The 14678-nt window shown below is 47.2% G+C and overlaps 1 protein-coding gene across 2 annotated transcripts in view; it reads left to right on the plus strand.

Moving 5' to 3' along the window:
* ST8SIA5 (ST8 alpha-N-acetyl-neuraminide alpha-2,8-sialyltransferase 5) overlaps window positions 1–14678 on the plus strand; it is a 55597-nt gene that overhangs the window by 13518 nt on the left and 27401 nt on the right. The window contains exon 2 of one of the 2 annotated variants that reach the window (XM_081929912.1): window positions 6606–6713. The exons of the other annotated variant lie outside the window; for it this stretch is intronic. Within the exon in view, the coding sequence (XP_081786038.1) occupies window positions 6606–6713 (108 nt within the window). The remainder of the gene's footprint in view (window positions 1–6605; window positions 6714–14678) is intronic. 2 annotated transcript variants of the gene reach the window in all.

The raw sequence follows: 14678 nt of genomic DNA on the forward strand, positions 1-14678 counted from the left end.
ATCACTCAGCAGTCCACAAAGCCTGAAGGCAGGAAAACCTGCCATACCTCCTGGGGCGACCTTGGGTGTTCTTGTTTCTGGCCAATCCATGGCTTGCTCCTTTGTTGACAACTGCTCTCCATTCCCCCATCAACTGCTCAGTGCTCTGGAAATGTCCATGCCAACACAGTCTGGCAGCAGCTCCCCTTGGCACAGTTCTTTGGCATCCTTCTGCCAGCGCTAGAGACGAAAGCCAAGTGAGGCGAAATAATGAAGTCCCTATTTTTCACCCTTTGTCGCCTTCTCCGGTTTTTTTTGCGTCCAGTTTTTCTGCTCTCTGTTGATGGCGGTTCTCTGAGCATCATTGAACGACGACAACAACTTCACATCTCAATTACGGAAAAGCAAAAACTGAAGCATCAGTTATACCACTTTTAAAAATAATTTTTATAAAGGCTTATAGAGAAAAACGCAAAAATTAATATATTTAACCTTTTTTTTTTGAAAAACAAACAAACCAAGACTTTTATCTAGATACAATAAAAACACAAAGGGGGGGAGGGGGAGAGAAATAGAGAAAGAAAAGGAAAGGAAAAAAAAAGAACAGAAAAGAGGTTAAAAGAGAAAGGTAGAAAACTAAGATTCAGAAAATAAATAACTTCTGATTCTTCATCTATCTGCTATGTTAAAAAAAGCAATATTCAGTTTGTCCAATCCACCCAACAAAGCCACTTTCTATAAACAAACATGATCTTCAATCCTCAAATCCAGATATCATTATGTCTTTTTCTTTTTCATGTAAAAAGTCTGTGAGGGGCTTCCAATCTTTAACATGATGTTAACAATGACTTAACAACGTTTAGTCTTTGACTAAACATGTCAATTTAGCCATTTCAGCTAAGTCTGTTAGTTTTAACAGCCATTCTTCCATTGTTGGTAATAATGGGTCCTCCCATCTTTGTGCGTATAAAAGTCTCGCAGCCGTAATCATATATTGTAATAAAGTTCCACAGTCCTTCCACAGGGAGGCCGTGGACCCAGTTTCCTTCTTCCTTCAGAATGATGAATTCACAGAAGCCTATGCCATTGCAAATGTGGTGGCCTTGAAGGTGCCACAAGTCTCTTCTGCTATTTTTAAGGAACGTTGGTGTATCTGTAGGGTTTTGAGACAAATTTCAGGTCTGTGAGGTGACTCCTTTTGGGTCTTTAAACCACAGAGCCTAGGACTTGCCGATCAGAAGGTTGGTGGTTCGAATCCCTAAGACGAGGTGAGCTCCCGTTGCTCTGTCCCTGCTCCTGCCAACCTAGCAGTTCAAAAGCACGTCAAAGTGCAAGTAGATAAATAGGTACCACTCCGACGGGAAGGTAAACGGCGTTTCTGTGTGCTGCTCTGGTTTGCCAGAAGCGGCTTAGTCATGCTGGCCACATGGCCCGGAAGCTGTACGCCGGCTCTCTCGGCCAATAAAGTGAGATGAGCGCCACAACCCCAGAGTCAGCCACGACTGGACCTAATGGTCAGGGGTCCCTTTACCTTTAACTACTCTCAGCATCCTTATCAAACTGTGGTTCTCAGGATTCTTTTGGGGAAGCTATGACCATTTAAACTGGTATGATACTGTTTTGGAGGTATAGTGCAGATATGGGGCCTATGTCTATACAACAAAGATCCTTTTTGGGGCTGCAGCAGGCCTTATGGTTTCAGCACCAAGCCAGCTTTTGTTTCTCCAGCTCGATGAAGAGCTCAGGTGGACCTGAAAGCTTGCTCACTGCTCTGGGATGTTTTGCTCGCTCACAACAAAAGGGTGCTGGGAATTTTTTCCAAGGGAAAGTTACAGTTTACCCCCAGGGTCATGCATGCTCATGTAGGCTACGTCTTCCTCCGCTCGGCTTATTTGGTGGGTTCCTCTCTTGAGAAAAGCTTATTTGTTTGACGTGCGGAGGAAATAGTGCCTGGGGAGATGATGCCGTCGTCCCTGCTGTGACATATGTTGGTGGCGAATTTTCTCTGCCCGTCTCTGCTCCGCTATGCACTGAAGCTCTGCCGACACAAAGCCCAGAGCCCAAATGAAAACATCGAGCACCTCCTTGACCCAGTTCAGGTATCGCACAATCAGCCAGGGGCGCCCTAATCTGGAGACGCCATTGGTGGAAGAGGAAAGCAATTCGACGAGAGGAGCCCTTCGAGGGGCTGGGCATCATCCTGCCCTGTAATTGCTCCTGACCTGAAGCCCTCGTGGGAGTTCTCTGGGCTGCTGTCAGGAAATCGAGTTTAACAGATGTCAGGTCTCTCTCTATCCCCTGCCCTCCCAGCTCCTTTTGGAGGAAGGCCAGAGGAAGATCAGTCAGACTAATTTGAGGAGTGGAAAGATATGTCTTATGAGGAGCGGCTCAACATGCTTGCCCTTCAGATCACAGCGAGCGAGGGGATCCAATTTAAGCACCCTCGATGCTGAGGGAGTTCAAGTCAGGATGCTGTTGTGGACCCAGTGGCTCATTATGTAATACAGCCTTTCCCAACCTGTGGGTCCCCAGATGTTGTTGGACTACAACTCCCATCACCCCTAGCTAGCAAGGCCAGAGCTCAGGGATGATGGGAGTTGTAGTCCAACAACATCTGGGGACCCACAGGTTGAGAACCACGGAATAGAAGAAGTGCCCAACTGGATCAGGCCTGTGGCCCAACTTAGGCCAGCATCCTGTTTTCACAGTGGCCAACCGGATGCCTGTGGGGAATTCGCAAGCAGAATTTGTTTTTGCTTTTCCCCCAATTTTTTTTATTCATTTTATAACACAAATAAACAACACAAACAGAAAAACAAACAATGCAAACAAATTTGTTTCTTATCCTTATTTTTTTAAACATTCCTAGGTGGGCTTCCCCAAGTCCCCCCTACCTGATTTTCATTTTACCTCATCTTTAGCAGTTCATAATTTCTAACCATTTTTTAAAATCACATTTACTTTTACCATAAAAATATTCACATTTTATCACTTACAATTAGTACTATTTTAAAATAGACTATCCTCTGCTTCTAACCCTACGGTCTATATCCACTTCCAAAGCTATTCTAAGATTTAAATACAGTGATACCTCAGGTTACATATTCTTCAGGTTACATACACTTCAGGTTACAGACTCTGCTAACCCAGAAATATTACCTTGGGTTAAGAACTTTGCTTCAGGATGAGAACAGAAATCGTGCGGTGGCAGCGGGAGGCCCCATTAGCTAAAGTGGTGCTTCAGGTTAAGAACAGTGTCAGGTTAAGAACGGACCTCCGGAACGAATTAAGTATTTAACCCAAGGTACCACTGTATTAACATATTTCTTCAAATATTGCTTAAACTTCTTCCAATCTTCTTCCACTGTCTCTTCTCTCTGGTCCCGGAGTCTCCCAGTCAGTTCGGCAAGTTCCAGATAGTCCACCATCTTCATCTGCCATTCTTCGATAGTTGGTAATCCCAAGCAGGATTTGAGCAGCAAGAGCAACTTTTCCCTCTTGTGGTTTCCAGCAAACTCGTATTTGACTTCTGACTATGGAGACAGATCATAGCTGTCATGACTGGTAGCCATTGATAGACCCCTCCTCCAAGAATTTGGCCAGTCCTCCTTTAAAGCTACCCACGTTTGTGACCGTCCTCCTGTGGGAGAGAGTTCCACAGTCTAACAATACGCTGCCTGAGTATGAGAGAGAAGCCTTAAGGCTGTGGCTGCTGGCAGTGTGGTGCAGCAGGCAAAATACTGGATTTGGCTGCCAGAGCCAACATCCCTATCTCTATTCAAGAGAATTTCACTATCTCTTAGCTAGAGCTGGGTGATATGTTGGTAAGTCATCCGAAAATTGCGTTCAGATCGCCATGCCAGTTTCAGACATTTTGAGGTGGCAGTGCATCCCCAGGTGGTAGGAGTTGAACTGGGATCTTTGGCAGGCAAGGCAAAATGCTCCATCACTGAGCTATGGTCCTTCCCTAAAGGTGAGTGAGGGGATGGATGGACGCGATAGATGGGAATGAAATTCTCTCTTTTCAAAAATAATTTCTATTTGATTTTACAAATGTAGAATTGTTGTTGTTGTTGTTTAGTCGTTTAGTCGTGTCCGACTCTTCGTGACCCCATGGTCCAGAGAACGCCAGGCACCTCTGTCCTCCACTGCCTCCTGCAGTTTGGTCAAACTCATGCTGGTAACCTCGAAAACACTATCCAACCATCTCGTCCTCTGTCGCCCCCTTCTCCTTGTGCCCTCCATCTTTCCCAACATTAGGGTCTTCTCCAGGGAGTCTTCTCTTCTCATGAGGTGGCCAAAGTACTGGAGCCTCAGCTTCACAATCTGTCCTTCCAGTGAGCACTCAGGGTTGATTTCCTTCAGTATGGAGAGATTTGATCTTCTTGCAGTCCACGGGACTCTCAAGAGTCTCCTCCAGCACCATAATTCAAAAGCATCAATTCTTCGGCAATCAGCCTTCTTTATGGTCCAGCTCTCACTTCCATACATCACTACTGGAAATACAGAATTACAACAGTACAAATTACATATCCATATTTAGAGATTTCCCCGAATCTCTGGACTTCCCACCTTCCCTTCCATGGGTCCTATTGTCTACCTTCTCAACTGCATATTATTTCATCATCCATGTTTTGTATCTTTCCATTTTGTCCATAATATTTGCTGCATTCCAAGTGTTATTCGAATCCTGCTAGGAGACAGTGGTCTCCTAGATACATTATCAATTTCCCCATTCTTTATTAAACGTTTTCGTCCTCTCGGTTCCTGAGCTTTCTGGTCAGTTTTGCCATTTCGGCATAATCCAACAGCTTGGTTTGCCATTCCTCTGTGGTAGGGACATTGTCTTCTTTCCATCTCTGGGCTAGTAGCTCAGGGCCGGATTTAGGCTTGATAGAAGCGCTAAGCTACTGAAGATAATGGGGCCCTTTATATGTCCAGCTGTCCTCTGTCAACAACAAATTGTCACTGTTTTTTTGTGATGAATATATGCTACATGGCACTGTATTTTTCGCTCTATAAGATGCACCCGACCATAAGACGCACCTAGTTTTTAGAGGAGGAAAACAAAAAAAGCCAGCAAGAGCCACAGACACGCTCGCTCGGCGCAGCTCTTTAAAGATAGAGTGGCTCTTGCTGGCTTTTCCGGGAGGTGGGAGAAGGGACTGACGGGCTGCCCTCCATCCCTGCTTCTTGAAAAGCCAGAGCAAGCTGCACAGCTATCGCTGAAGCCAGCACAGCAAGAGGGAGAGCTGTGCAGTGACTCTTGCTCTGCTGGCTTCCCAGCGAAGCAGGTTGAGGGACGGAAGGGGCTCCGTAAGGGCTCATTTCCGTCCCTCATCCCGCTTCGCTGGAAAGCCAGCGACTCAGAAGCGCTGTGCAGCTCTCGCTCTTGCTGTGCTGGCTTCAGCGATAGCTGCGCAGCCTGCATTCGCTCCATAAGATGCACACACATTTCCCCTTACCTTTTAGGAGGGAAAAAGTGAGTCTTATGGAGCGAAAAATACGGTACTTTATGGACCTGATAGGTATCTAAAGCCATTTGCACACAACAAAATATGTATTTGATCACATTGGTTTTACCGTATTTTTTGCACCATAACACTCACTTTTTTCCTCCTAGAAAGTAAGGGGAAATGTCTGTGCGTGTTATGGAGGGAATGTCTACGGGTGGCATGCCTGCGGATTTTCCTCCTCTAAAAACTACATGCGTGTTATGGTCGGGTGCGTGTTATAGAGCGAAAAATACGGTATTTTATTTCTTTTTTATCTTATATTTTGGAAATGTACACCCCGTTTTTTTCCCCTTTAAATTTTTTGCCCCCCGCCCAAGAGAGTGGGGCCCTAAGCTATAGCTTGTTTAGCTTATATGTAAATCTGGCGACTGTTGTCGCATACATAAAGAGACTTTTCTGGATGGGAATGAAATTCTGCATGGGTTGGAAAAAGTGGGCAGAGAGAGAATACGCATATTGGAATCAAAGAGTCGGAAGGGACCCCTAAGGTCATCCAGTCTAACCCTCTGCAAGGCAAGGATCTCAGCTAAGGAAGATGCCTGTCAAGCGAAAGGAAGCGCTTTGACTTGGAAAGCATTTTTTTAAAAAATAAATTTATTTGGAGCATTTTGTAGCGTGCTTTTCACCAAAAAAGTTTCCCAGAGTGGCTTACATGAAATCAAAACAAGACACCCCCTTTCCGCAGGTTTTTTGATGCTGGCCTCTGCAGTAGCTGTACGGGACACCCCCGAAGAAGAAGACTCCTAGAAAAGTTGCATTTGTGGCTGCAAGATGTAGAATTGGGCCACCGGTTGGGATGCCTTGCAAAGCGGGTTAGGCAAATTCAGATGCAGTCTCCCAACCCAAAGAGAAAAGACCCTGACCTTTCGTAATGATAAAGTAGCCTTCCCCAAGTTGGTGCCCTCCAGATGTTTTGGACCACAGATCATGGCTGGGGCTGATGGGCTTTGCGATCCAGAACATCTGGAGGCCACCAGCTTGGGGAAGGCCGCACTAAACCAATGAGCTTCCTGGCCTTTGCAAAAACGCATTCCGTCCACCGTGTAACAGGTGGAAAGAAACTGAGCCGATGAATGCTGCAAAATACCAATTGCCTCGTTTTCTTGCTAGTGGGCTGCAGTTTAGCTGGCAGAGTGGAGAGGAAATGGCCAATTGGAGCGGCAGCCTCAATTTCACGGATGGCGGAGCTCTGAGGAGTGGCGGTGACACTGGCACCAGGTACAATCGCACACACCCAGGGCGTTGTGGTGGCGGGGTTGACTGTGGTCTCCGGGGAGAGTCGCTTGGCACAGTCGGGGCAGGCCCCATAGCTCAGTGGCAGAGCGCTGTGTCCTTTGCATGCATGAGGCCCCAGGATTTCTGGTAGCAGCACTGGGAAAGTCCCTGCACCCATGGAGAGATCCCCGCAGGTCAGAGCACCAGGGTTGGATATAGCATTGATCTAGCTAATGGGATGCGGGTGGCGCTGTGGTCTAAACCACTGAGCCTCTTGGACTTGCCGATCAGAAGGTCGGTGGTTTGAATCACCGCGACGGAGTAAGCTCCGGTTGCTGCCCCAGCTCCTGCCAACCTAGCAGTTCGAAAGCACGCCAGTGCAAGTAGATAAATAGGTACTGCTGTGGCGGGAAGGTAAACGGCATTTCCGTGCGCTCTGGCTTCCGTCACGGTGTTCTGTTGCGCCAGAAGCAGTTTAGTCCTGCTGGCCACATGCCCTGGAAAGCTGTCTGTGGACAAACGCCAGCTCCCTTGGTCTAAAAGCGAGATGAGTGCCACAACCCCATAGTCGCCTTTGACTGGACTTAACCGTCCAGGGGTCCTTTGCATTTTTACCTTTTAGATCTAACTCTGTGAATGTCATGGACTGGCTAAGAGAAGAGAATAAAGATTTGGGGAGGGCAGGACATTCAGCTGCACAAGTGCAAATCCTTGTGCTGATGGGACGTTAGTTGGTCTGATGGACAGATAAATCTAATACTACTACTACTACTAATTTGCAAGCCTTTAGCAGTCTTTCAGGGACGCAGGTGGCGCTGTGGGTTAAAGCCTCAGCGCCTAGGACTTGCCGATCGAAAGGTCGGCGGTTCGAATCCCTGCTGCGGGGTGCGCTCCCGCTGCTCGGTCCCAGCGCCTGCCAACCTAGCAGTTCAAAAGCACCCCTAAAGTGCAAGTAGATAAATAGGGACCGCTTACCAGCGGGAAGGTAAACGGCGTTTCCGTGTGCAGCTCTGGCTTGCCAGAGCAGCGATGTCACGCTGGCCATGTGACCCGGAAGTGTCTCCGGACAGCGCTGGCCCCTGGCCTCTTGAGTGAGATGGGCGCACAACCCCAGAGTCTGTCAAGACTGGCCCGTATGGGCAGGGGTACCTTTACCTTTACCTTTAGCAGTCTTTCCCAAATTGGTGCCTCCCTCCAGAAGTTTTGGACCACAATGTCCCATCAGCTGATGGTAGATGTAGTCCAAAATAGCTGGCAAGCACCAGGTTTGGGAAGGCAGAAGGCCTTCTCGGTGGTGGCACCCGCCCTGTGGAACACCCTCCCACCAGATGTCAAAGAGAAAAACAACTACCAGATTTTTAGAAGACATCTGAAGGCAGCCCTGTTTAGGGAAGCTTTTAATGTTTCATAGGTTATTGTATTTTAATATTTTGTTGGAAGCCGCCCAGAGTAGCTGGGGAAACCCAGCCAGATGGGCAGGATATAAATACTAAATTATTATTACTATTATTATGAAGGGTGATCCAGAAGGATAGGGATGTAGGATGATGTCTTATTCAATCAATCAATCAATTAACTTTGCATACTACCCTTCATCCAAAGCTGACAGGGTGATTAATAGCATAAAGAAAAATGGAAAGGTAAAATGCATAATAAAATAAAAGCAGGACAAACCCATCCCACAAACGCATTTTAAAGGCTGTAGAATGTTAACCAGCCAAACACCTGGAGATGCTAGGATTTGAACCCAGGGCTGCCTGCCCATGAGCTATGGCCCTCTCTCCAATGCGGTAACAGGATTCGGCCTCCACATTTGTCCAAATGTGCCCCTCGCACGCTGTCAGCTCTGCGTTCCTTTCAAACGGCAGAGTTAGCATCTGAAGCAATGTGACCCTTAAGGAAAAGATGAGCGAAAGCTGATCTGGACGCTGCAGTGCATCGTAATGGGCTCGGATGGCTCTCGTGCAGCAGCTACGTGACGCAGGCTGTTATATTTGCAGAACGCATCACTCAGAGCCCCTCCTCCTCCTCCTCGTGCTCTTCAAAGGCAGCCGGCACAATCCGTGACCCTTTCCGCTCACATATGGGAACTCCATAAGAGCCTAGTGCTGAACTTACTATTTATTTTAGTTTGCGATTGCAGTTTTTTGTTTTTAACCCCACCTTTCATCCAAGGACCTCAGGATGACTTTCAGGCTCCCCCCAACCTCATTTTTATCCTCAGCACAACCCTGTGAGGGAGGCGAGACTGAGAGGCAGAGAAATTTGAACCTGGATCTCCCTGGTCTTAATCCTGAACGGCAACCATTATACCACCCTGGCTCTCTTACTCATTTTCACCACCCTATTTTCTTGAAAATAGGTGTGGGTGGGGGGAAGGGACTTTCAGCTGTTTTTGACAAAAACAAACAAAACGGGGGACAGTTCAGGTGGCTGTTCCTCTGAGCAGCCAGTGGCCGCTCTTAAAATTTCCCAGAAGCCCTCTGGGGGAAAGCACATAGCATTGTTCCCAGGAGACTTCTGGGAAATTAAAATGGTGGCCAGCCTGACAATCACCTCTTTGGTCGTAGTGAAACCTGTGTTGGAGAAAAAGTGAGGTGGGGTTGGTGGTGGTTTCAAGGCACCCCCTCCAACTGAGAGCTTTAGGGCCATTCTAAATAAACTTCCTGGTTTGGCTTACTACCTGTGACTTCAAAGGTAGGGCCAGGGATTATCCAACAGACCTCAAGACTTGGCTAGTAGGCTGTGTTCAGGTTGGTGGAAGGGCCATCGCTCAGTGGTAGATTGTTTCCTTTACATGCAGAATCCCTACAAGGATACTTGTAGCTAAGCATTGGAAAACCCAAGATCTACCCACATTGGAAGAATGGCAGATGCAATTGATAGACTATATGGAACTGGCTGAGATGACTGGCAGAATCCGAGACCTGGGAGAAGAGACGGTAGAAGAAGATTGGAAGAAATTCAAGATTTATCTACAAAAATATTGTAAACTGTATGAATGTTAAGAAGGATGCTAGAGTATAAAAAACTTGGCACCATTAAGCTAGAGGAAGTGAATTATGAAGATAAGCTAAATTTAAGAAAAGATAAATATTTGGAAGTTTTAGGTTATATTCAATGTTTTAAGATCGGAATAAAAGACATTTAAAATTAGAGATATAACATTGGAAAATTAGATAATAAGAATAGAAACAAGGGGATAAATTTGCTGGACAAAACTTTATAGACAGGAACGCAGGAGCGGGAGATGTGAGGGAGTCCAAAGAAGTTAAGAAAATTAAGTCAAGAGATGTGTTATATTGTATTGTTTATTGGTATTGTAATCAAAATAAAACTGTTAATAAATATTTTTTTTTAAAAAAATACATGCAGAATCCCTGACGTCTCAAGGTAGGACTGGGAATGACCCTCACCTGAAACCTTGGACAGCTGCTGCCAGTCAGTGTAGGCAATACTAAGCTAGATGGAACAATCATCATCATCATCATCATATTTATACCCCACCCATCTGGCTGCGTTTCCCCAGCCACTCTGGGTGGCTCCCAACAAAGGACTAAAAACAGAATAACATTAAAAACTTCCCTAAACAGGGCTGCCTTCAGATATCTTCTAAAAGTCAGATACAGTGGTACCTCGGGTTACGAACTTAATTCGTTCCAGAGGTCCGTTCTTAACCTGAAACCGTTCTTAACCTGAGGTACCACTTTAGCTAATGGGGACTCCTGCTGCTGCCGCGCTGCCAGCACACGATTTCTGTTCTTATCCTGAGGTAAATTTCTTAACCCGAGGTACTGCTTCTGGGTTAGCGGATAACCTGAAGTGTTTGCAACCTGAGGTGTTTGAGGTACCACTGTAGTTGTTTATTCCCTTGATTTCTGATGGGAGGGTCTTTCACAGGGTGGGTACCACTACAGAGAAGGCCCTCTGCCTGGTTCCCTGTAACCTCACTTCTTGCAGGGAGGGAACCGCCAGAAAGCCCTCAGAGCTGGACTGCAGTGTCTGGCATGAATGATGGGGGTGGAGATGCTCCTTCAGGTATACATGGCCAGGGCCGTAATTGGTTTAAGGCAGCTTACTGTCATCCCAAGTATTGCAAGCCTCGTCTAAAACGACCATTAAAGGTAAAGGTAAAGGGACCCCTGACAGTTAAGTCCAGTTGCGGACAACTAAGGGGTTATGGCACTCATCTTGCTTTATTGGCCGAGGAAGCCGGCGTACAGCTTCTGGGTCATGTGGCCAGCATGACTAATCCGCTTCTGGTGAACTAGAGCAGCGCACGGAAACGCTGTTTACCTTCCCACCGGAACGGTACCTATTTATCTACTTGCATTTTGACGTGCTTTCAAACTGCTAGGTTGGCAGGAGCAGGGACCAAGCAGCGGGAGCTCACCCCGTTGCGGGGATTCGAACTGCGACCTTCTGATCAGCAAGCCCTAGGCTCTGTGGTTTAGACCACAGCACCACCCGCGTCCCTAAAATGACCAGTAGGGTTGACGTTTTTCTTGCTTTGTTGTGGAAATCTTTGGGGATCTAAAGAGAGCGGAGGGTGGGCCCAAGAACCCAGAGATTACACACACATTAAGGTGGTTTATGGTTGGTGGAAGGACCCTGAGTGAGAGGCAGGGAAGGGGAGACCTCCCAGGATGAGAGATTTGGAGAAGAAAGGAAAGTCCCAGGTGAGAGCTTGGAGGTCCATCACTTTCTGTGAGTGGCAAAGGTTGAGAGCTACCTTTGAATGAAGACTCTGTGTTTTCTTTCCTCTTTCTTTCTCTGCCTTTTTTTTATATTTAGATTACAGTGGTACCTTGGGTTACATACGCTTCAGATTACGGACTCCGCTAACCCAGAAATTGTACCTCGGGTTAAAACTTTGCTTCAGGATGAGAACAGAAATCGCGCGGTGGTGGCAGCAGGAGGCCCCATTAGCTAAAGTGGTGCTTCCGTTTAAGAACAGTTTCAGGTTAAGAACGGACCTCTGGAACGAATTAAGTACTTAACCAGAGGCACCACTGTAGTTTCTTTTCTCTTACTGGACCATGAAAAAGGCTTTAATAAAACCTTAGGAAAATAAAATAAAATGAGAGCAGAGGGGGAGGAAAATGGCCGGAGAGAGTTCGAGGACCTAGAAGGTTTCATCACTGCCCTGTCTCCTCTCATGACAAATCGGACACCAGGACGTAAGCAGCAGGGAAGGACTAGGTTGGTGGTCCTTGCTGACCTCAAGACATTTGATCCCTGAGGGTAATCTTCCTCCCTCTTTGCAAACCTGAGTCACCTTCAGCTTCATTCTGCAGTGAAACCGTAGTCCTGGGCATACGGGGGTCATGTGTTGCTAGCGATTAGAAGGATCCAAAGCATGCTATTTAGCAAGGTGACTTTGCTCCGACGTTACAGCCGCCAGCTGCAGCGCTCGGAAGTTGTGACCTTATGCCGTCACTTGAGAGATGGTGCTTCGCTTGCCCTTGTGCACCACACTGTTTTCCACTAGCAGTGCATTGTATCTTGCGATGATGCGGCCTTCTCTTTCGCCCAAAGGTTCCCAGAGCAGCCTGCGGCAATTAAAACAGCAATAAACAATCAAAATCACATTCTCAGTACGGGGTCACTAACAGACTAACACCCACAGCAGCAATGCAGCATGTAAAAATCAGTAACCATTCTGACAGTTTGGGTTTTGTTGTTTCCTTTGCTAACTGGTGGTCTTCCAGATGTTGCCAGCCTCCCCCCAGCCTGCACGATGGGAGTTGTAGTCTAACAACATCTGGAAGGCCACAACCACCCCGGTCTATTTGAATGGGCTGCCGCTGCTTCTTTTAACTTGCTGTGCTATTTTGTATGCTCAGATAGTGCTCTTATTGTTTCTGACTGTTTTCTTAGCCACCCTGGGAACATAAATAAGGGAGGAATATTAGAAAGCAATTTTCAAAGGAGCATGAAAACGGCCTGTAGTTGGCAATGAAAGGACATTGGATTTGGCACCGGGTGAATTTTGGATGAGGAATGTTTGAAAGAACTTGGCATGTTCCCCTCCCCAAATAATCTTTATTAGTTTTTCAATTAGATACTCCACATACACATATTATATTACATTTTTATGGTTTTTTATATCACATGTAATTTTATCGCATTCTTTTCTTCCATTTTATATATTGTTATTCATTTTCCATATTTTGTCCATAGTGTATCCATAAACAAATAAGTGCTCATGTTTATGCAATTCTTGTTGTCTGTCTGTATTCATTTACCACTACTGTTAGTTACCGTATTTTTCGCTCTATAGGACACACTTTTTCCCCTCCAAAAATTAAGGGAAGTACTACCCTTCCCCCAAGACCCCATATCCCTAAGATTAAGGCAAGAGCATGCAACTTGGGCAATCAATCCTGAAATGGACTCTGTGCCCAGTAGCCTGGTTTCATGTTGGTGAAGGAGGTTGATTAAGAAGAAGAAGAGACTTGATATCCTGCCTTTCACTCCCCTTAAGGAGTCTCAAAGCGGCTAACAATCTCCTTTCCCTTCTTCCGCCGCAACAAACACTCTGTGAGGTGAGTGAGGCTGCATGTAGAGGAGCGGGGAAGCGAACCCAGTTCACCAGATTACGAGTCCACCGCTCTTAACCACTGCACCACGCTGGCTCTCAAGACAAACTGGATGAAGTTAACTTCCTCCCTGTTCCCCGTTTGTGCTATTCAGCTCCTGCCAGCCCAGCTGCGTGCAGTTGCACCAGGCAGAGTGGGAGTTAATAGACACGCCCACCAGGGAGAGCGGATGGAGAGAAGCACAGCAGAGCTCTTCCAGGCGGGGAACTCCCAACACGCTGCCTTTGGAAAGAGGCCTTTCTGCTCATCTGCAAGCGACTATAATCAGCTGCAGAGGAAGGAGGGGGCTGGGAGAGGATGCAAAGTGAAGTCCGGTGGAAAGGAGGCTTTTAGAGCAACGTGCTGCTCTGAAAAGTGGAGTTAATGGAACTGACATGAGATCTGAATATAGCACAGGATTCAGAAGTGCTTAGATTGGATGAATGGTCTCCCAGGTGGCAATTTCAGCCTCAAAGCAGTTTTGTGATGGCCTGCTGAAGGGCCGGCTGAACTGGGGCAGGGCCTTGATTCTGAAGTGCCTGCACCTATGCCAGATCCTCAGGAGCAGACTCCAGCTGAATCCGCTGTGGCTCCGGAGGTGGTTGAGGACACAGTGCCTACAGGTGTGCCTCTCCCAGCCCTGTCAGGGGAAGGTGAGTCTCCCCCTGGGTCCAGTAACCCTCCAGCCTCTCCTGAGCTGCATAGGCTTAGGGCAGAGAGGCGGAGGGAACTGGTTTCTCCCAGGAGGAGTGTTCGCCTTAAGGCCAGGAGAGGCGGGTCTCCTGGGGGCCAGGACCGCCCCTGGCCTCAGAGAAGATAAAGGCCAGTCTGCCCAGTCCCAGGTTGCGGGAGCAACGTCGTTGAAGAGCTGTTTCAGCCAGCATCCAGTCCTGTTCCCCCAGAGTTCCTGTCCTTGCCCGGCTCCTCACTTTGGACCCCGCTTCGCCCGTGGAGGACTGTCTGCCGACCCTCGACTCAGGTCCTGGACCTCGCCCCACGGTAACCTCCCCCCGGGACCAGCACAAGTTTTATCCAACGTGTTATGGCCCTGCCAGATGCTAACCAAGGTGTGGTGGGAAACTTGCCCACGGTCTATTTATTTTCCTACATTGAGGTGAATCTTTGCATGCCACCTTGCACCTTAGAGTCCGAGGCTGGTGTGCAGAAAAAGAAGAACATGCACAAACTTAATAAAAACTATACCAACTTAAAATGGCCACAGTGTAAAAGACTGGTGCCATAGAACAACAGTACAACAGGAGGGGAAACCAACAAATTCATCCAAACTTTCCCACACTCCACTTTGGGAAGATGGAACAAACTTTTTTTCTCCTGCTCCGGAGCGTAGGACTCAAACCAATTGATTCAAGTTACAAGAAGGATGATT

This window comes from Podarcis melisellensis (assembly GCF_964234715.1).
Source record: "Podarcis melisellensis genome assembly, chromosome: 11".
NCBI lineage: Eukaryota > Metazoa > Chordata > Lepidosauria > Squamata > Lacertidae > Podarcis > Podarcis melisellensis.